General features: G+C 41.7%; 1 protein-coding gene across 2 annotated transcripts in view; it reads left to right on the top strand.

The window, feature by feature from the left end:
* GSAP (gamma-secretase activating protein) overlaps positions 1-20,290 on the top strand; it is a 153,696-nt gene that overhangs the window by 61,327 nt on the left and 72,079 nt on the right. For both annotated transcript variants that reach the window (XM_066354451.1, XM_066354450.1), the window contains exons 4-7: positions 23-92; positions 409-462; positions 13,925-14,013; positions 19,139-19,208. Coding sequence is in view for 1 of the 2 variants with exons in the window: in XM_066354450.1 (XP_066210547.1) it covers positions 23-92; positions 409-462; positions 13,925-14,013; positions 19,139-19,208 (283 nt within the window). In the remaining variant the exon portion in view is untranslated. The remainder of the gene's footprint in view (positions 1-22; positions 93-408; positions 463-13,924; positions 14,014-19,138; positions 19,209-20,290) is intronic.

Genomic DNA, 20,290 nt, shown 5'->3' with positions numbered 1-20,290 from the left:
AAAAAATTCATTGTTTTAACAGCATCTCTATACATTTGAAAAAGACTTGCAAGTTGTCAGCTGCTCTGTCAACAGGGAGAAAACTTTGCTTGGTAAGTTGAACTCTTTTATTGCTACATGTCAAGAACGAAACTATATTTTTTGAATTTCAAAGTATTGGATTTTTACAATATTCGATTAATCTATTACATCAGTTTTCTGTGAAGAGATGCTATAAGGAGATTAGATGTGAAAGAAAGGTTCTGTTGAGTCTACCTACAGAAAAAGATCGCTGAGATTGCTTTGCATTCTTTCGTAACCATCCACTGACAGATCCTAGAGCTCTCTCTTATTTCAGAGAGTAGGCAGTAAATGTTAACAAGCCACTGCCTGGATCATTTGATAATTTTTTATTTCTTTTTCCATTAGCTGCAAGTTTAGTTCAATCTACTAAAGAAGGAAGAAAGAATGAGCTTCAACCAGGTAATGAAATTATGCTTTTTCATGCCTACTGATGGGTGAAGATTTATTGAACTACTTAGTCCTATTTCAGGCATCTTTACAAATAGCTTTATCTCAGAATGAAAAGGTAAAGGTCATGTCAAGCATACAAGAGTTTAAAATTTTTTCAAGTGAGAAGGAAAGTACAGGAAATATAACAGTGAATTGCAGAAGTATTAAAAAGACAAGTAGCACGTGCAGACTAAATAAACATTGAGAACACACTAGAACTCCTTGGTTAGAAGCTAGTGTAAAGGGTGGTGAAAAGCATTGTATTTCTTTAAGAATACCCCCTTTATACCTTGTTAATTATTGACCAATACATAATGCGTTATGAGTAGTCCACCAATTCTAAATACAAAATTAATTCTACTTATTTGACAAGGCCCACTTCATAGTTTATTATCTATGTAGTGTCCCCCAATCCTTTCAGCATTCTATTATATCCATCTGTCTTCAGAATTCAACAAATACGGAGTGCCTGTGGTGGGTCAGGCACTGGGCACCGTGCAGGGGACACAGTGGTATGCAGAGAGGTGTGGCAGTGTCTTCAGGGCGGGTTACAGGGACTGGCGGTGGGCAGGGTGCCCATAGAGAGAGTGCCCTATCTTCAGAGGAAGCTCAGTGGGACCAACTTTCTAATTTATCAAGAGAAGAATGGATATTGATGTAAAGTTTTTATTTTTAAATGTCAGTTGAAATATTTTTTAAAATTCTACTCAGGCAATGGTGAGCACCTGTGTGTGGCTGGCTCTAGCCTGTGGACTGCCGTTTTTCAACCTCTGGTCTAGTGGGTCTCACTTTCCGGTCTCTTACTTTTTCACTTGGCAGTGTGTTCCATCTGTTCTGTTTATTTGGCACTTGAATTCCTTCTGTTAGCACAGTTCCCATCCAGATGTGTTTTCCTGTGGTTGCGTATGATGGAAAACCCCTTTCACATACTTTCCGCATGAGGCTTCTGAGGCAGCCCTTGGCTCCCACAGAGCCAGCACAGAGTGTCCAGGGAGCCAGAGCCCAGTCTGGGCAGGACTTCTCAGGGTCCTCAGCAAAAGAGTTTCTGGGAGATGTCAGTGAGCAGAATGTGTTCTCAGAAATCTTATCACATATGTTACTCATCCAGCAATCGCACTGCCATGTTACACCAACGACCATCTGTCCTCTTCCCTCCTCTGTGCCGTGTCCTGCTCTCAGCATTCTCTGCTCTTCTTAAAATCAGGTGCAATGCTCACTGCAGAAGTAATGGAACTAAACTAGCTTAACTGAAATAGGATGTAAAGATACGATGTCCTGACCTTTCAAGCAAGGGTATGGACAGCATCAGGATATGACCCCGATTTCCTGGGCGAATAAACACCTTTATCCAAGAAGAGAAAGGCCCAGATGCTTGTATTCCTGTCAATCATGAGGCTGGATCAGGTCCCTTTGCCTCCTCATTCTTGATCCTTATTTTCTTAGCCTTAGAAATTGTTATTCTGGTAAACCCAGTAGTAACTATAATTTTTACATGATGTTTACCATCTATGCCTATTGTCATGCAGAACAGGGGCAATTATTTATATTATAAAATGTGCTTTGAGATCAACTTTACTGTAAATTTGTTTGAGTACAACATTAAATACTGCTCAGGTATGCTTAGTCGGTTTTGGAAGTTTGATGCAAGTAAGATTTGATGCAATGTCTAGTGAGATTATCTGATTGCTTCTTTAAAAATATTAGAATGAACATTGTTAGTTATTGGACACCTCATACTTTATCCCCTTAGCTCACCTGTCATGCCAGCCTCTGCAGTGAGAACCAGCTCTGCCCAAGTGTCATTTGACAGACAGTGCCTCACCTCAGCTGCTGCCTGCTTCTTGCTTTCGCCCAGACCCCTTGGGAACTCTGTTTGCTACCTGCATATGTACTGGCAGTATGGTTGGGAAGGATTCCCATAGGGTAGGCATGGCCACTGGGGGAAAGGAGACGGAGGATAAGTGCTCCTCCTTCCCGGTACTAACGTGGATCATTCTGAAGTGCGTGCCATGCAGCTCCAGACCCAGGGCGGTCACGAACCTAGTAATGGCCCTGACACAGGCATCCTCCTCCCTCATTCAGGCTCCTGACTCCATGAGAGGCCCTCATGCTAAAGTGAGCCTGTTCCCTGAGATGACTTCTTGTCTTAGTTTGAGTTTCCCCTTGAGTAGAGTCTCAGCAAATATTTGAGTGTAATTAGTTTTTTGGGGGGAGGATCCTAGCAAACACTGTTAGTGGAGTATTTAAACAGATCTGAAAGAAGAGAGGAAGCTAGCGTGAGGCTATGGGGAAAGCGCATTTCTCTCGGAGTGAACCGAGGCCCTGGTGCCAGCATGCGCTCTGTAGACTCACTGTGCAAGGGTCACGGGGAGTCCGTGAAGCTGCAGTGGAATGAACAAGGGGCGGAGTAGTAGGAACAGGCCAAAGGAGAGCAGGGTGATGAGAGGACATCGTGGAGACCCTCAGGAGGCTGGTGTTCAGCTGAGATTTCAGGAATGATGTAACCAGAGGGCACTATAGGATCTATGACAGTGTTTTGTCCTTTGAATAAATATTTTGAAAAGGCTTGTCCATGAATGACTTGGTAAGCCATTTGATTTTAATACGTAGTTGGCTTCAAGGTATTATTTAATACTCTGTTGTTTATAATGAGATTTTTTCCCTTGCAAATAAGACAGACTCTAACATCTTTCATATGAAAGGTAGGGTTCCTGATCCACACACTATACAGAGGGCAACTTTTATCAACAGTGTTGTCATCTTGATGTGGCCGTGCCAGTGTTAATGTTTTATTTAGAAAATGACTCACCAGAGGAAACCAGGCCCAGCCGCCCCCTTCACCCTCCCCTGGGGAATTCACTAACTCGAGGCACAGAGTCATCCACTGGGCCGCGATCGGAGTGATGGCATGTGTTGGGCCCACAGCCACTGAGGTCTTCAGAGCCCCCAAGTACCATTATGGGCTATGAAGGGCTATTCTAATAACCGGAGCTTCTCCAGCACCAGGCCCCGAGGGCTTTCCCACCCTGTCACATTGCTCAGCCTCTGCCCTCGCCTGCCGCCGCCCCCTGCACCTCCCCCTGCACCTCCCCATGCCATGCCCATTCTTGTGCTTTTTTCTAAAACTTTAATTTATTTAAACAAAAATGATTTTCTTTACCTATTTTTCCCAATCCTCTACCCACTCTGCCTTGCAACCACCAATCTAGTCTCTGTATCTATGAACTGGTTTTCATATATAAATGAATAAATACATGTGTATTTTTTTTTTAGATTTCACTTATAATAGAGATCACTTGGCTTTTGTCTTTCTCTGTCTGACTCACTTCGCTTAGTGTAACGCCGTCAAGGCCCAGCCCTGTTGTTTCCGATCCTGCAGTCTCTACTTTCCGGATGTCCACGCTCTGCCTGGCCCTGCCTTACCCTTCGGTGATGCCCTCCCCGTCCCCTCTGATGTCTAAAGTCTCTAAATTCTAAAGACAACTTAAGTACTTCTTAGAATCATGGGATTTTTATGGTTGAAAGTAATTGTAGCAACAATCTGGTTCTGTAGTTTTTCATTTTATTTTTTAAATAACAATGTACTGAGGCCTGGGAAATCTTGATGACTTGCTGAAAAGTGTAAGGTCAGTGGCAGAGTTTACACTAGAGTCCCTAGAATCATATTTCAGTGTGTTTCCCGTTACATTATGAAAGCACATGGTGTTATTGAGAGAAATTCCCCTTTGCTGGATTACTCTCATCATTATGCTCACTAGTTAAGTGTCTCTGCTGCTCTAAAGAAGGGAGGTATTAGTGTAGGAAGATGGTTTCTGCCTCTGAATATCTCCCATTTTCAAGGCAAGTCAATTCAGTTGATAGCTGGTTATCTGATATGGATACAAATTCACTACCAAAAAGCCCAAATATAAGGTTTTTTTCATGAGAAGATTCTCCTGCCTGCCCCCCCAAAATGTTTTTTTCAATTAAAATATATATTATGGAAAGAAATAAAATAGTCAAATGCCAGCTATACTACTTAATATGTTAATTTTATTATATACAATTAAAATAACATAAAAGAAATTGCTTTTTTTCTCATTTTCACATTCTTTAAAAGAATGTTTTATTTTTCACTGGCAGTTGACCTCATTCTCACATTTCACAGAACATTTCAATTCCATTTTTTACCACAAGTACCTTTGATATCAATGTCTTTCTTATTCCTAGAGTCATCAAGCAAATTCTCGTAGCACCTCACCTTTGTCTCTGTCCCATTTGTTGGAAACACAGCCCTTTTGAACTGATGTATGATCCTGGATTTTTATTCTAAGCTACACGTACCGGTTGACCAAACAGCAGCTGATTTTCATTTATTCTGTTGTTGTATATTTGAGATCCCACATAATAACTCACTCACTGTCTTGATTTATAAGTAATCTTTAAAGCAGGGGTCCCCAAACTTTTTTCACAGGGGGCCAGTTCACTGTCCCTCAGACTGTTGGAGGGCCGGACTATAAAAAAACTATGAACAAATCCCTATGCACACTGCACATATCTTATTTTAAAGAAAAAAAAACAAAACGGGAACAAATACAATATTTAAAATAAAGAACAAGTAAATTTAAATCAACAAACTGACCAGTATTTCAATGGGAACTATGCTCCTCTCACTGACCACCAATGAAAGAGGTGCCCCTTCTGGAAGTGCGGCGGGGGCGGATAAATGGCCTCAGGGGGCCGCATGTGGCCCGCGGGGCCGTAGTTTGGGGATCCCTGCTTTAAAGGCATGTTTATGGAGATATTTGGTCCTTGCAATTATGAGGATTATCCCAGAAATTGCTTTACATTCTTTGCCTTTAAAAAAAAATTAAACAAAGCAGTGTTGTCAGGTTACTTTCTTAATAGTGAAACTGGCTTTGATTCCATGACAGGCTGCTGTGCTACCCCCAAACTGTACATTGTTATTCAAAATAAAGTCATTGAAAGTACCCAGGTATAGCAGACTCTTTATAAGAACTCGAATAGAAGGCAACTCCTTTTGAGGTTTAATCTTGGAGGAGAGGAAGGAACTTGCGGCCTATATTAGGATATCTGTGAAAATTCTATTATAGCCCATGCCCAAGGACTTACTCCTAATTGCTATCTTTGGTGACATTTGCTCGAGTGTGACATGGAGGAAATAAGTGGGTCCTTATCAGAGCAGCTCTGCCCCTCTCCTGAGGGGAGCCGAGACCCTGTCCGTCAACCGTCACATGTCCATGCAGCAGAAGTATCTTCATATTTTCTTTCTTTTTTTTTTTTTTCATGTTTATTTTTTATTTATTTATTTATTTTAATAAATTTTTATTAATGTTAATGGGATGACATTAATAAATCAGGGTACATATATTCAAAGAAAACATGTCTAGGTTATCTTGTCATTAAATTATGTTGCATACCCCTCGCCCATAGTCAGATTGTCCTCCGTCACCCTCTATCTAGTTCTCTGTGCCCCTCCCCCTCCCCCTAACTCTCTCCCTCCCTCCCTCCTATGTCCTCCCTCCCCCCACCCCTGGTAACCACCACACTCTTGTCCATGTCTCTTAGTCTCGTTTTTATGTTCCACCAATGTATGGAATCATGTAGTTCTTGTTTTTTTCTGATTTACTTATTTCACTCCGTATAATGTTATCAAGATCCCACCATTTTGCTGTAAATGATCTGATGTCATCATTTCTTATGGCTGAGTAGTATTCCATAGTGTATATGTGCCACATCTTCTTTATCCAGTCTTCTATTGAAGGGCTTTTTGGTTGTTTCCATGTCTTGGCCACTGTGAACAGTGCTGCAATGAACATGGGGCTACATGTGTCTTTACGTATCAATGTTTCTGAGGTTTGGGGGTATATACCCAGTAGAGAGATGCTGGGTCATAAGGTAGTTCTATTTTCAGTTTTTTGAGGAACCACCATACTTTCCTCCATAATGGTTGTACTACTTTACATTCCCACCAACAGTGGATGAGAGTTCCCTTTTCTCCGCAGCCTCTCCAACATTTGCTATTACCCGTCTTGTTGATAATAGCTAATCTAACAGGGGTGAGGTGGTATCTCATTGTAGTTTTGATTTGCATTTCTCTAATAACTAATGAAGCTGAGCATCTTTTCATATATCTGTTGGCCATTTGTATTTCTTCCTGGGAGAAGTGTCTGTTCATGTCCTCTTCCCATTTTTTTATTGGATTGTTTGTTTGTTTGTTGTTGAGTTTTATGAGTTCTTTGTAAATTTTGGATATTAGGCCCTTATCTGAGCTGTTGTTTGAAAATATCATTTCCCATTTAGTTGGCTGTCTGTTTATTTTGATATCAGTTTCTCTTGCTGAGCAAAACCTTTTTATTCTGATATAGTCCCATTCATTTATCTTTGCCTTCGCTTCTCTTGCCATTGGAGTCAAGTTCATAAAATGTTCTTTAAAACCCAGGTCCATGAGTTTAGTACCTATGTCTTCTTCTATGTACTTTATTGTTTCAGGTCTTATATTTAGGTCTTTGATCCATTTTGAATTAATTTTAGTACATGGGGACAAGCTGTAGTCGAGTTTCATTCTTTTGCATGTGGCTTTCCAGTTTTCCCAACACCATTTGTTGAAGAGGCTTTCTTTTCTCCATTGTGTGCTGTTGGCCCCTTTATCAAAGATTATTTGACCATATATATGTGGTTTTATTTCTGGGCTTTCTATTCTGTTCCATTGGTCTGAGTGTCTATTTTTCTGCCAATACCATGCTGTTTTGATTATCGTGGCTCTATAATATAGTTTAAAGTCAGGTATTGTAATGCCCCCAGCTTCATTCTTTTTCCTTAGGATTGCTTTGGCTATTCGGGGTTTTTTATAGTTCCATATAAATCTGATGATTTTTTGTTCCATTTCTTTAAAAAATGTCATAGGAATTTTGATGGGAATTGCATTAAATTTATATATTGCCTTGGGTAATATGGCCATTTTAATTATATTTATTCTTCCTATCCAAGAACAAGGAATATTTTTCCATCTCATTGTGTCTTTTTCTATTTCTCTTAATAATGCCTTGTAGTTTTTGTTATATAGGTCCTTTACATTCTTTGTTATGTTTATTCCTAGGTATTTTATTTTTTTTGTTGCAATCATGAAGGGGATTATTTTTTTGAGTTCGTTTTCTAATATTTCATTGTTGGCATATAGAAAGGCTATGGACTTTTGTATGTTAATTTTGTATCCTGCGACCTTACTGTATTGGTTTATTGTTTCTAATAATCTTTTTGTGGAGTCCTTCGGGTTTTCGATGTATAGGATCATATCATCAGCAAAAAGTGATACCTTTACTTCTTCTTTTCCGATATGGATGCCTTTTATTTCTTTGTCTTGTCTGATTGCTCTGGCCAGAACTTCTAGCACCACATTAAATAAGAGCGAAGAGAGTGGACAACCCTGTCTTGTTCCTGGTTTAAGGGGGAAAGTCCTCAGTTTTATGTCATTTAATATGATGTTGGCTGATGGTTTATCATATATGGCCTTTATCATGTTGAGATATTTTCCTTCTATACCCATTTTGTTGAGAGTCTTAAACATAAAATTGTGTTGTACTTTATCAAAAGCCTTTTCTGCATCTATTGATAAGATCATGTGGTTTTTGTTCTTTGTTTTGTTGATATGGTGTATTACGTTAACCGTTTTACGTATGTTGAACCATCCTTGAGATTCTGGGATGAATCCCACTTGATCATGATGTATTATTTTTTTAATATGTTGTTGTATTCGGTTTGCCAGTATTTTGTTTAGTATTTTAGCATCTGTATTCATTAGAGATATTGGTCTGTAGTTTTCTTTCTTTGTGCCATCCTTGCCTGGTTTTGGTATGAGGGTTATGTTGGCCTCATAAAATGTGTTTGGAAGTATTGCTTCTTCTTCAATTTTTTGGAAGACTTTGAGTAGAATAGGAACCAAGTCTTCTTTGAATGTTTGATAGAATTCATTAGTATAACCGTCTGGGCCTGGACTTTTATTTTTGGGGAGGTTTTTAATAGTTTTTTCTATTTCCTCCTTGCTGATTGGTCTGTTTAGGCTTTCTGCTTCTTCATGACTCAGTCTAGGAAGGTTGTATAGTTCTAGGAACTTATCCATTTCTTCTAGATTGTTGTATTTGGTGGAATATAGTTTTTCATAGTATTCTACAATAATTCTTTGTATATCTATAATGTCTGTGGTGATCTCTCCTCTTTATTTTGGATTTTGTTTATTTGAGTCCTGTGCCTTTTTTCCTTGGTGAGTCTTGCCAAGGGTTTGTCAATTTTGTTGCTCTTTTCAAAGAACCAGCTCCTTGTTTTATTGATTTTTTTCTATAGTTTTTCTGTTCTCTATTTCATTTATTTCTGCTCTGATTTTTATTATCTCCTTTCTTCGGCTGGTTTTGGGTTGTCTTTGTTCTTCTTTTTCTAGTTCCTTAAGGTGTGAAGTTAAGTGGTTTACTTCGGCTCTCTCTTATTTGTTCATATAGGCCTGAAGTGATATGAACTTTCCTCTTATTACTGCTTTTGCTGCATCCCAGAGATTCTGATATGTCGTATTTTCATTTTCATTTGTCTGTATATATCTTTTGATCTCTGCGCTTATTTCTTCTTTGACCCATTCATTTTTTAGAAGTATGTTGTTTAGTTTCCACATTTTTGTGGGTTTTTCCCCCTCTTTTTTTCAGTTGAATTCTAGTTTCAAGGCTTTATGATCAGAGAATATGCTTGGTACAATTTCAATTTTTCTAAATTTGCTGATATTGTCTTTGTGGCCCAACATATGGTCAATTCTTGAGAATGTTCCATGTACACTAGAGAAAAATGTATACTCTGTCGCTTTGGGATGAAGTGTCCTGTAGATGTCTATCATATCCAGGTGTCCTAGTATTTCGTTTAAGGCCACTATATCTTTATTGATTCTCTGTTTGGATGACCGATCTAGAGCCGTCAGCGGTGTATTGAGGTCTCCAAGTATGATTGTATTTTTGTTAGTTTTTGTTTTTAGGTCAATAAGTAGCTGTCTTATATATTTTGGTGCTCCTTGGTTTGGTGCATATATATTAAGGATTATTATGTCTTCTTGATTCAACTTCCCCTTAATCATTATGAAATGACCATTTTTGTCTCTGAGTACTTTTTCTGTCTTGTAGTCAGCATTATTAGATATGAGTATTGCTACACCTGCTTTTTTTTGGGTGTTGTTTGCTTGGAGTATTGTTTTCCAGCCTTTCACTTTGAATTTGTTTTTATCCTTGTTGCTTAGATGTGTTTCTTGTAGGCAGCATATAGTTGGATTTTCTTTTTTAATCCATTCTGCTACTCTGTGTCTTTTTATTGGTAACTTTAATCCATTTACATTTAGTGTAATTATTGACACTTGTGGGTTCCCTATTGCCATTTTATAAATTGCTTTCTGTTAGTTTTGTATCTTGTTTGTTTCTTCTCTTTTGTTTTTCTATCATTTGTTTTTGTTTGTTTGTATTCCATTCTTCTTTCCTCTGTTGCTACCTTTTTTAAGTCAAGTGTTTTTGTGGTGGTTTATTCAAGGGTGGTTACCATTAAGTAATGAAAAAGGTACCTACCATATTCATTGTAGTACCCTATCTTATGAGTATTTCTGCACTTCATCGTCCTTTGCTACTGTTAATCTCCATCCTCTCTCCCCTTTTTTTTCTTTTGTTGTCACAGTTTAAGTTTGGTTTTATTGTGTTCTTGGTGGAGCTGTTACTTGTGGTTTTGTTTTCTTTTGTTCTTTGAATCTGGTTGGAAAACCCCCTTTAGTATTTCCTGGAGTGGGGGCTTTCTGCTGATAAATTCTCTCATCTTTTCTGTATTTGTGAATGTTTTTATATCTCCTTCGTACTTGAAGGATAGCTTTGATGGGTATAGTATTCTTGGCTGAAAGTTCCTCTCTTTCAGGGCTTTAAATATTGGGGTCCACTCTCTTCTAGCTTGTAGAGTTTCTGCTGAGAAATCTGATGATAATCTAATAGGCCTTCCTTTATATGTTGTACTTTTCTTTTCCCTGGCTGCCTTGAGAATTTTTTCTTTGTCATTGGTTTGTGTCATCTTCATTATGATGTGCCTTGGAGTGGGTTTGTTGGGGTTAAGAAAACTCGGTGTTCTGTTTGCTTCTTGAATTTGAGGCTTTAGTTCTTTCCAAAGGCTTGGGAAGTTCTCGTCTATTATTTGAGTATATTCTTCATTCCATTTTCTTTCTCTTCTCCCTCTGATATACCTATTATTCTTATGTTATTCTTTCTGATGGAGTCAGACAATTCCTGTAGGGCTTTCTCGTTTTTTATTATTTTTGAGTCTCTTTCTTCTTCTCTCTGTTGTGTCTGAAGTTGCTTGTCTTCTATTTCACTAATCCTACCTTCTATCTGGGCTGTTCTGTTAGCTAAGCTTGTTACCTCGTTTTTCAGCTCGTGAATTGAGTTTTTCATTTCTGTTTGATTTGTTTTTATAGTTTCAATTTCCTTGGTAATATATTCTTTGTGTTCGTTGAGTTGTTTTCTGATCTCCCTAAATTGCCTTTCTGTGTTTTCTTGTATATCTCTGAGTATTTTTAAGATTTCTATTTTAAATTCTCTGTCATTTAGCTCCAAGGCTTCCAATATGTTAAATCTTTTCTCCATAGATTTTTCCACATCTATTTGTGTTACCTCTCTATCTTTTGTATCCATAATTTTCTATTTCCTCTTTCTTATTGGCATCTGAGGGTGGTCTTGTTGATAGCACTAATTAGAATTAATAAAGAGTAAAAAGTAAAAAAAAACAAAAACAAAAAAGGTAAAACACCCCACAAAAAAAAAACAGTAATAATTTATTATTTCCCCTTTTTTTCTTTCTTCTCTTCCCCTCCTCTCCCCTCCTCAGGGAAATATCGTGATGACCTGTGAATTATATTATGCTAAATGGAACAACAACTGCCTATAACGGAGGGCCTGATTTGGGGTGAAGAGTTCAAGGGGCAAAAAAAGGGAGTAGGGACCTACTAAATGCAAAAAAAAAAAAGGAGAAAATCTTATACAAGCATAAGATTATTTGCTTGTAAGTGATGGTCGACTAAGAGATATAATGAGAGGGATAAGAGGGAACCAGAAAAAAGGGGAAGAAAAAGAATAATAAAGAAGAAAAAAAAATAAAAATAAAAAGTAAAAATCTGTTGTAATACGTGGAGCGAAGACTAAATACAATGGAGACTTTGGGTTGGGAAGAATGCTAGTGAGTTAAAAAGCAGCGTAAAAAGTACCCAAAATGCCACAAAAATAAACAAACAAAAAAAACCCCCAAAAACAAAAGCGAAAAAAAAAAAACCCAAAAAAAACTTGAGTCCCAAATTAAATAATTTGTTCGTGATTGAGGATTAAATGGGAGGAAAAGTAAAAGGAGAAAAGAAGAAACGAATAGAAAGGAAAAAATAGGAAAAAGAGAGAAACGAAGGAAGAAAAAAAGGAAGAGAAAAAAACAAAATAAAGCAAAACAAAAAAAACAAAAGGGGAGATAGTGAGAGTTAAGTGTTTTGGAGTGTAACCTTATAGGGGAGTGAGGATGAAGAAAAGAAATAAAATGTAACACTCATGGGTAGTGTAGTTCAAGAAAAGGGAAGCATAAGATGGGCAGAGAATAAACGGACTGAGGTGGAGGAAATAGAAATAATAATAATAAAGGCAATAAGATAGAAGAAACAAACAACAACAATGAAAAATTAGTGGAACAAGTAATAAAGTCTGTGGATTTTTCTTGATTTTGAGAGGTTAAGTTCTTCCTTTTTCTTTTCTCTCCCTCTTCCTGGTCGGTGACTCTGTACCCCAGGCTCTGTCCCTGTGTCACACTTAGGTAGGGATTTGTAGTTGATGGGATTCTATGGCAATGTCACATAATTGGCTTTAGTCTTGCTGGTAGTCAAGGCTTGTTGGTGTTTGCAGGGTCCAACAATGAGAGAGTTTGCTTTCCTGGAGTCTCTCTCCTAGTCTCCCCTTCCTGAATTAGCAGCCTGGTGATCCAGCTATAAGGCTGCTACTGCTTCTGCCTGGGGAGTAAGAGGCTCAAAGAGCTAGGGAATCCCCACTCTATCCCCACTCAGCGCAAGGCTTTGGGAAAGGCTCTGGCAGTCAGAGCCTCCAGCATAATCAGGCGGGGCTGGGAGTCAATTGTTGTCAAGGTGACTGTTCAGCGCCTAGCATTCAGTTGGACCACTCAACCCAGGCTTTCCACACTTTGTAGCCTGTTTTGGCTGGGAAGAAGAGGCACTAGTCGCTGCTTGCGACTAGTGTAGTATAGGTCTTATTATCTGCCAAGTCCCTCTTGTTAGCGTTTATTCCTGAATATGGAGGCTCTGTCAATCAGAAGTTGCCCCCGCCCCTTTAGCGAGAGGCACTAAAAAATATCACGCCTCTTGTCTTGGATCGCTAAACTGAGAGAGATCTTATCAGAGATCTTAACTGAGAGCCCCGTGGGTGTGCAGATTTCGTGGGTTAAGCTAAATTCAGTGATTGGGTCCGGAGCTGTGCTCCAGAAAGTATTTCAGACTGCCCACGCGCCCTCCCCCAACACTTGATTGTTAGCTTGAATGGCTGGGTGAGGTGCCCCGCCCATGCAGAGAATCTCCCAAGTAGGAAGACCGCCCTGGCGCCTCTCCTTATCGCCCCACCGCTGGCGGCTGGGGTGCACCAGGCGCGCAAGATAATGGGGCACCCTGGGTGTGCGGGCCAGTGGGGCGCTCTGGGCTCGTGGGACACCCAGGGCACGTGCGCGAATGGGGTGCTCTGGGCACCGGTGGCTAGGGACTCTCACTCGCAGTGCGCGGGCCGCTGGGGACGCTGGCGGTGCTTGCTCTGCGACCGGACCGCCGCACCGGGCGCCGGGGCTTGAATGAACGTCCCTGCAGTAGTTAGCTTCCTCCACACCCTCGTCTCTCAGATTCAAGTGATAACAGTCCTTTCGCTTTCAGTTTGTGTGGAACTCCGGAATGCTCTGAGGATAAATTTTTCTGTTTCTAGTTGATAAATTTGTTGAGATTTTGGGGAGATCTTTCGGACGCGCTGCTCACGGCGCCATTTCCGTGACGTCACTCCACATTTTCACATACCAACAACATTAACCGTCGTGCTGCAGAGCTGGAGTGACTGGAAGTGAGCTGTGTTGTTTAGACCTAGAAGCCAGAGGGCCCGCGAAGCTCTGCTCAGCATGGCTGAGGAATGGATGGGACTTGCTCCCACTCCATGTGTATCTACTTCTCCTTTCTGATGTTTTCTGTATCTGTTTGGGGTTTTAAGAAATGTCAAAGTAAATTTTAAGAAAATTACTTTTCTTGTGTAATACAGTAGGAGCCACATTCACATTTTCCAAGTTTAGACCCACATGGAGAAGATAATGTGTGATATTCGGGTCTTCATTTCTAAAAGTCTCCTTTACTTTGTAGGATCAAAGTGCTTAACTTTGTTGGTCGAAATCCACCCCGTTAACGATGTGAAGGTTCTAAAAGCAGTGGATAGCTGTGTCTGGGTACAGGTAAGGGAGCTTGTCACTTAACACATCTCACTCATCAAAAGACATAAACCTGGAGGCAGTGGTGTTTACGAAGTGCTTTCACGCACATTATCACATTTAATCCTCAAATTACTCTGATAAATGGTATGGCAGAAATTATCAGCTCTTCCTTTGCAAGCAAGGAAAATTTTAAAACTCACACCTGGTTCCTCTGTTCTATTATATCATGGTTTGTCTGATGGTAGGGTAATGTTTTACATGATAAAATATTGAATATCAAAACACATTTAAGGTAAGTTTAAAATAGTTTATTTAATATATTTATATAGTTGGCAGATTAAATATCTGTGATTAAAGGACTTCATCCCATAATTTGTCAACTCCATGAATTGATGCAGAAGCACTGTGTCTAATGCAGGTGCACAAGATAGAGTCAATCCTTATTGCTTGCATATTTACAAATTCTACTACTTGCTAACATTTATTTAACCCCAAAATCAATGTTCACGGTGCTTTCACAATCATTTGCAGATGTGTTCAAAGTGGTGAGCATTTTGTTACCCAGTGCACACATTTCCAGCTGAGGCAAACAAGGCGACACTGACTTGCTGATTCACTTCTCATACTGTAAACAAATACTGTTTTTGTGTTCTATTTAGTGCCATGATGTTTTAAATTTGGGGGATTTTTGTTAGTGATTTCACCATTTAAAACGTGCCCCAAGCACAGTGCTGAAGTGCTATCTAGTGTTCCTAAGTGCAAGAAGGCTGTGATGTGGCCCTGGCCGGTTAGCTCAGTCAGTTGAGAGTGTTTTCCCAAAATGACAAGGCTGTGGGTTTGAACCCCGGTCAGGGCACACATGGGAAGCAACCAAAGAATGCACAACTGAGTGCATTCCTCTTTCTGCCTCTCTAAAAATCAATAAAAATGAAGCCCTGGCCAGATAGTTCTGTTGGTTGGAGCCACCTCCTGGAGTGCGAAGGTTGCTGGATCCAGTCCCTGCTCAGGGCACATACAGGGGCAGCTCGGTGTTCCTGCCTCTTTCTCCCTGCCTCTCTCTCGCAAAAAGAGGAGACTGTGATGTGCTATACAGAGAAAAATATGTGTTGTAGTTAGAAAGCTTCATTCAGGCATGAGTTTATAGTGTTCAAGGCTACTGAATCAGCAGTATATAATAAATAAGGTGTCTTTAAACAGACACACATTAAACAAAGCTATCTATAATTTGTTTACTAAAATACTGTGACTAGAGGCTCACAGGAGCTACCCTGGTATTTCCCCCAGGAGCCATGGTCCGTGTTCAGTGTCAGTGTTTGTGGTGGCTTAGAGAGTGCAGCTACCACAGAGACTCGCTGCTGCGGCTTGCGGCCCAATTCCTTTTGTAACATGAACTGTCTGTCTCCCCTCCCAGCCTCAAGCCAATGGGTCTCCCTCTTGCAGTGTGTGTTAGGAAAGGGGGTTGCTTGCCATCGGGTCCTCCACTGTTGGCAGTCCTTCCAGTTGTGCATTTTCGCCACCTCCTGGCTTCACTGTGGGCTGCTGCTCACTGCTGGCTTCCAGAGGGGCCTGGCATGGAGACCCCGAGCCGCACCCTCCTCCCCCGAGAAGCCACCCTGTTTACACTGTCATCAGTGCAGGGGTGACTGTGGGGCAGAGCACACTTCCCTGTGCTGGCCGGTCCTTTTGGCTTCCTTAGCCTCTCGCCCCCAGGGCTGTATAGGCGATCGCCATGTTATTGAAGGATTGGGACTCATAAAGGTAATTCAGACCTGGGAAGGGGAAAGTTTTTACAAGTATTTGTGTAACATTATGAATATATTAAAAACTACTGAATAGCTTACTTTAAAATAGTGAATTCGGATGGTGAATTTTATGTCAAATTAAAAAGTAAAATACATGATGCATGACTGCATCCATAGGCCAAAGGGAAGTCCCTACCCATGTGAACTAAAACCTGTGTTCACCACATGACCCTGTCTCGGTCCTAGCCCTGTGACGGGCTCTCAGGCCTATCTGTGTCCCTGGGGAGAAAAACATCTTCAAACCTCCACCCATGGGAGATCCCCATCTCCCTCTTTCTTCCTCCCTCTCCCTCCCTCCCTCTCTCTCCCTCTCTCCCTCCCTCACCCTTCTTCTCCCTCCCTCACCCTCCCTCTCTCCCTCCTTCACCCTCCCTCTCCCTCTCTCTCCCTCTCTCCTCCCCTCACCCTCTCTCCCTCTCTCTCTCTCCCTCCCTCTCCCTCCCTCACCCTCCCTCTCTCCCTCCTTCACCCTTCCTCTCTCCCTCCCTCACCCTCCCTCTCTCTTCCTCCCTCACCCTCCCTCTCTCTTCCTCCCTCACCTTCCCTCTCTCTCCCTCTCTCCCTCTCCCTCCCTCTCTCCCTCTCCCTCCCTCACCCTCCCTCTCTCCCTCCCTCTCCCTCTCTCTCCCTCTCCCTCTCCCTCTCTCTCCCTCTCTCCCTCCCTCACCCTCCCTTTCTCCCTCCCTCTCCCTTCCTCACCCTCCCTCTCTCCCTCACTCTCCCTCTCCCTCTCTCCCTCTCTTCCTCTCTCTCCCTCTCTCTTCCTCGCTCTCCCCCTCTCTCTCCCTCCCTCTGCCTCCCTCTCCCTCTCTGTCCCTCTCTCTCTCTCTCTCACTTGTTCTCTCGCTCTCCCTTCCTGTCCCCTTAGAGAAGCGTGCTTCACTGGCCACTGAATTTGGTTGTGCCCTTCAATCCCTTTGGTCTGTCTCCTTCCCTTTTCTTTTATTTAATTCTTTTTTACTTTTTTAAGATTTTTAAATTAATTTTAGAGAGAAAAGAGAGAGAGACAGAAGAGGGAAAGAGAGAGAAAAAGGAGGGGAGAAGCAACTCATAGTTGCTTCTCGTATGTGCCTTGACCAGGCAAGCCCAGGGTTTGAACCAGTGACCTCAGCGTTCCAGGTTGATGTTTTATCCACTGAGCCACCACAGGTCAGGCTCTGCTTCCCTTTTCTTATCAAAATATCCATGTTCTCCAATAGTACATTTCCCTACGTGGACATGTGCCGTCTGCTCCTCTTTACAGAGGAGCTTCAGTGGACAGCAGTAGATAGGGTTTGTGTTCTAATCTTGCGCTTCTTAAGAGTCAGCATGAGGCGCACCTTCCAGATCATTCTGGTGGGTAACTAGATACCATCTACACCCCTATAGTCCATACATTCCAGTGGCGAATATGAACAGTTGCACCTCCATATTTGTGGAGGTAAATATTTCTCTAAAATCTGTAGAGATTCTTACTCACACTGCAATAAATAAATAAAACCCCAAACCTTGCGTGCTTTGTAGAGCTGTGCCTGAAGCCTGATCTCTGTTCTGATGTCTATGTCTTGCTCTAGGGTTGCTTCCTAATAGAGAGAAAAACCGCCACCACCTAAGTGGGATGTTTAACGTCACGTTCTCACTGCTTGCCACACAGTCCAGGCAGAGGTTCAGAACTCCGTGGCACCTCAGTCCAGGCAGAGGTTCAGAACTCCGTGGCACCTCAGTCCAGGCACAGTCCTAAGCAAGCCTTCTCTGGTGGCCTCTTTGCACCTGGCGGGGAGGTGGAGGCTGTCTTCTTCCGTAGGATTTTCTCCCTTCCGTAGGATTTTCTCCTTGTTTTTGAGCACTGAGCATCTGCTCTGTTGTCATCTGTGTGGTGTCACTCATCTTTGCTTTCCAACTGCAGTATTCAAAGCATCCTGCTCGACCTAACCCATTTCTCACGTCAGGAGATAATAAATTCTATATTATTTTTGTAGCTGAATTCTGCATTTGCTATCTACTTGATTATTTTGAGGTTATTACTATGAAGAATGGTATACAACATCATTAATGTTTCGTTTTTCAATTCTAAAAGGAAAAACTGATTACAATTAGTTTTTTAAATTGACCAGTTCTATTTCTAATTTGTCATTCTGAAAAGTTAGGCTACCAGGTTATATATTTTGTCAAAAATTTTCCTAGTCTATAGAGAGACTGCCAATGGTACCCCAGGGACATAAAAGGTTATGTCCTTTCATTATGCCTTCAAGTTTGGAGGGATAAACAAAATTCATTGGTGAGGCTTATCTAGTAAATGTTCATGTCACAAAATGAACCTGCTGATTTATAGTTAGCCTTTTGATGATGAAAAAGTTAAGTCACTGGAGTCAGCCATGGCCAGTGGTCCCGCATATCACAGCTGACAGTCTCAGGCCGTGGGTTTCTGGGTGCCTGTTCATCACATAAGGGAGAGCACGGGGGGGGGGGTCAGCCCTTTTTCCCAGGGGCAGTCATTCTGTGCTCTGAGGCTCCAAGTCCTTCACCACATGCCATCACGTCCTTTCCCGGGAAGTTCCCGGCTGGGTTGTGCTTTATCTCTTGGATGTGGGACTAACGTTATAATGGAAAGTACGGTTATTAGCTCTCAAATTAAATACTAAGGGTTTAGTCTCACAACAAATATATTCATGATTCTTCTTATTTACTTATTTTTTATTAAATGGGAAGTGGGTGGGCAGACAGGCTTCTGCATGCACCTTGACCAGGATCCACCCAGCAGGTGATGTTCCGCCAGACTACCTTGCTTGAACCATTCAAGCCATGGCTGCAAGAGGGAGGGGACAGAGAGAGAAGGACAGAGAGAGAAGAGGGGTGGAGAAGCAGACGGTCACTTCTCCTGTGTGCCCTGACCAGGAATTGAACCTGGGACATCCACACTCCCAGGCCAATCACTTCTCCTGTGTGCCCTGACCAGGAATTGAACCCGGGACATCCACAGTCCCAGGCCATTGCTCTACCACTGAGCCAAGCGGCTAGGGCCATGTGAACTTTATGTACAAATGTTGTTATATTGTTTCTGATTGGCTTCAGAATGACATATTCTAAATAGGAAGCATGATCCCTAGAAACAGCTTACACTTTAGCCTGACTGTTTAAATGAGTTATGTTGTGCCTGTGATCAATTTCCCCTTGGAAAACTGAGCTCCTGAAAGTGTTCCATTTTCCCGCTGATAATATATGTGCATGCTTGTGATTCACCTAAACTGTTCTGTGGTTCCTAGTCCCTTCTATGGCATGTAGTGTATAGTGAGCAAATGCGACTTTTGAAATACTTGTGTAAGCAAGGTAGTTCCTTGTGGTTTTGATTAGTTTTCTTTTTGCAGTTCCTCTACCCACGTGTTGACAGTCATCCTCTTCCAGAAAACCATCTGTTACTGATTTCAGAAGAGAAATGTAAGTGCATCTTTAGGTGGTGTGTGGGGGCTTCCTGAGTGGCGCATCTCCTAATGGAGTACGGGCGTGACGGAATCTCCTAGGGGTCCGCTCACCAGTGCTGGGGGGCTGCTGACCTCGATGTCTGTTTGAGACCTAGGACGCCTGTGGAAGGGCTTTTCTGTTGGCCCCCACTTCTTGCTCCCTCAGACCTGCTGTTTCCTCATCCTGGGAAAGATGGCTCCTGCATATGTGGATTTTCAGGTTTCTCCCGGGGTAAGGTGTTGGGAGAACAGTGTGCAGGTCATTTTTACCTCTTTGCCCATCCTTCTTTAAGATGTTTGTCATGGTGGGTAACCATGACATAAGTAGAAAGGTTTGGATGGAGAGAAGGGAAGGCATGAGATGCTAAAAGAATTTCATGGCAGAATTTGAGGACAGATACTAACCTGGTCAAATTCAGATAGAGGCACATAAGACTGGTACCTCCTTTAATGATGTCTTCAGGTTGGGGGTTAGAGGGAGAAAGGGAAAAAGTTACTGGTGGATTTTATCTAATAAGTCACCTTTCATGAGCTGAAGATGAAACTGCTGATTTATAACTGGAAAAACAAACCTGATGGTTTAGACTTGTGATGAGTCCCTGTGCTCTTGCCCAACTGAATGTCTCACATTTTTGTAACTAGAACTGGTTGAAGGTAAGTATGATGAATGAATCTAAATAGGAATCATCTACCAATTGGCCCAAAATATTTAGAGTTTTCTTAATGTGAAATTGGTCCCTATAAAAACGCCTCCCCCAGATATCTTTTTGATTTTCTTTTCCAAGTGAGAGGAGGGGAGGTAGAGAGACAGATTCCCACATGTGCCCCGACTGGATCCACCCAGCAACCCCTATCTGGGGCTGACGCTCTGCCCACGTGGGGCCATACTCACAACCGAACTATTTTTAGTACCTGACGTGGAGGCTCCATGGAGCCATCAGTGCCCAGGGCGAGTATGCTTGAACCAATTGAGCCATGGCTATGGAAGAGACAGAGAGAAAAAGAGAGAGAAAGAGGAGGGGGAGGGATAGAGAAGCAGATGGTCACTTTTACTATGTG

This window comes from Saccopteryx leptura, chromosome 12 (assembly GCF_036850995.1).
Source record: "Saccopteryx leptura isolate mSacLep1 chromosome 12, mSacLep1_pri_phased_curated, whole genome shotgun sequence".
Taxonomy (NCBI): domain Eukaryota; kingdom Metazoa; phylum Chordata; class Mammalia; order Chiroptera; family Emballonuridae; genus Saccopteryx; species Saccopteryx leptura.
This window is presented reverse-complemented; position numbering and strand designations above follow the sequence as displayed.